Raw genomic sequence first — 2,255 nt, 5'->3', positions numbered from 1 at the left:
AACCCGAAATTCATCTACTCTGTGCCCGCTACCCATTCCCCTGTTTATTGCCTCTTTTTGGAAAATGTACCCAGTTTGATGTTGAATCTATTATGAATTTGGCGTGAACCTTCGCCTCTCACTTTATTTCAATTCCTGTCACCACCACCCGTCTCCTCTGCAAAAAATAAACCTTTCCTGCGGTTCTGAGGTGATGATTATATATTTTAGTTCTATATTTATACAGACAAATATTTTTGTCTCTCATTTGTCTCATTCAATCTCTCAGATGTCGTGTAACAGATGTTTCCTATTTTTCAAATTTTCCTGCATCCTTTGACAACTAAGGTCACCCATCCTCGATATTATATTCCTGGATTTCTTCGGCACCCGCTCCATGGCGTTTAGATTCTCTCTAAAGCAGAGTTCAGTTAACTCACCACAACATTGTACATTTCCGACTGGTCATTGGGAATGTAATGACATTCTAGACCAACAGCTCCTTGTAGAAGCAACACGATTTTCATTTCTATTTTTGTTCATAAAACATTGCGGGTGGTCTGTCTGAAAATCGTCGCTGCTCCATTTCTAATTTTCCACCTCTATTTCAATAAGTTTCATTTCATTAATCCACCCCAGCCCATTAATTACATTTTAAATATTATTTTACCTTTCACAGTCACCGAGGTTGAGTTTGTTTTTTAAAATACACGTTTGAATTATTACTTACCTTATTTTGGAACTAACCTAAGCAGCAGTTGGATAAAAGATGGCATCGGGTGCCTGATGGAAATGAATGCAGAATAATATTAGTCGATGCATTACCTGTTTTTTTACAGTTAATATAATGGCAATTGTGGTCCTGCGCCGTGGGAAGTGCGGTCTCTCAGAATGCATCACCCAGTATCTGGTGGCCATGGCTGCAGTGGATCTACTGGTCGTTATCACCGGTGTGATATTGAACCGTGTCATTGGCATTTACTTCCCAGTTAGCACCTTGTCCATTACTCCTGTGTGCCGTCTGAAAACAGTCCTGGTTTATGCATCCAGAAACTGTTCTGTCTGGTTAACAGTCGCTTTCACCTTTGATCGATATGTCGCCATCTGTTGCCAGAAGCTCAAAGGGAGATTCTGCACCAAGAGAATGGCAGCTGCGATTGTAGGCACGGTGTTTGCACTGAGCTGTTTGCAAAATATCCCCTGGTACTTTGTATTTGAGCCAGTGTATTTTATTAACAACGTGCCAATGTACTGCGGCATCAAACCCAACTTCTATACTCTAACCCCGTGGATAGCATTTTCCTGGACTAATCACATTTTAACACCGTGTCTTGCAATTGTTCTAATTTTACTGTTCAACCTGTTGACAGTACGACATATATTAGCCTCCAGTAGAGTTCGACGGGCATTGAGGGGCAGCGGCACTGCTGGAAATAACATTGATTCTGAGTTGGAGAACCGAAAAAAGTCCATCATTTTACTCTTCGCTATATCCGGAAGTTTCATCATGTTATGGGCGACATACACCGCACATCACCTATACTACCGAATCACAACCACTTATGTCTATACAGGTTACAACGATCCTGTCTTTATCCTTCAAGAATCCGGCCATATGCTTCTCCTTTTGAGCTGCTGTACAAACACTTGCATTTATGTCGTGACCCAGAAGAAATTCAGGGAGGATTTGAAGAGAGCGGTGAAATTCCCACTGACACTGATAGTCAAATTGGTGAAATGATGGAGAGATATTGGATCTCCTCATTTGAGTGTTCAGCTCGCCATTTCTTGCAGTCATACGGTTTCTCAAATGGACGGAAGGGCCGGTCGATTGTAGATATATTACACTGGGAGTAGTTTTGTTCATTGACGTTTTATATTCGCTGCCTCTGTAGTCTCTTGATGTGTCCTACAAAACTGACTCGATTAAAACAACCTCACTATAACTCAGTGGTAAGAAATGTTTAAGAATGGTATTGGTTGATTGTACTGTGGTGTTGACTTAGACATCTTAGAAGGTTCTCAGGAGGAAATAATAGGCTGTGCTCGTAAAAGTTGCATAACACAGTTACCTCTTACTGAAGAACACGCAATTTCCAATCTGATCAACCCAGCAGAAAGAAAGAATAAGAGTTTTAAAATAATCCAGGTTGAATATGATCCATCATAATATTCATGGTAAGATAGTTGTACTCCGTGTACAGGAATTCATGATGCTTATGGGTTCCAAACCAGTAAATCAAGAAATTCGCATCCATTAATTTCTCTCAGTTTAA

General features: G+C 40.4%; 1 protein-coding gene across 1 annotated transcript; it reads left to right on the top strand.

Annotated features, from left to right (window-relative positions):
- Positions 1–826: 826 nt before the first annotated feature.
- LOC137352848 (probable G-protein coupled receptor 139) lies at positions 827–1,720 on the top strand. The gene has a single exon (XM_068018701.1). It carries the CDS (start codon positions 827–829, stop codon positions 1,718–1,720), a length of 894 nt encoding a protein of 297 aa, XP_067874802.1.
- Positions 1,721–2,255: the final 535 nt, after the last annotated feature.

Source organism: Heterodontus francisci, chromosome 39 (genome assembly GCF_036365525.1).
Source record: "Heterodontus francisci isolate sHetFra1 chromosome 39, sHetFra1.hap1, whole genome shotgun sequence".
NCBI classification, from domain to species: Eukaryota; Metazoa; Chordata; class Chondrichthyes; order Heterodontiformes; family Heterodontidae; genus Heterodontus; species Heterodontus francisci.
This window is presented reverse-complemented; position numbering and strand designations above follow the sequence as displayed.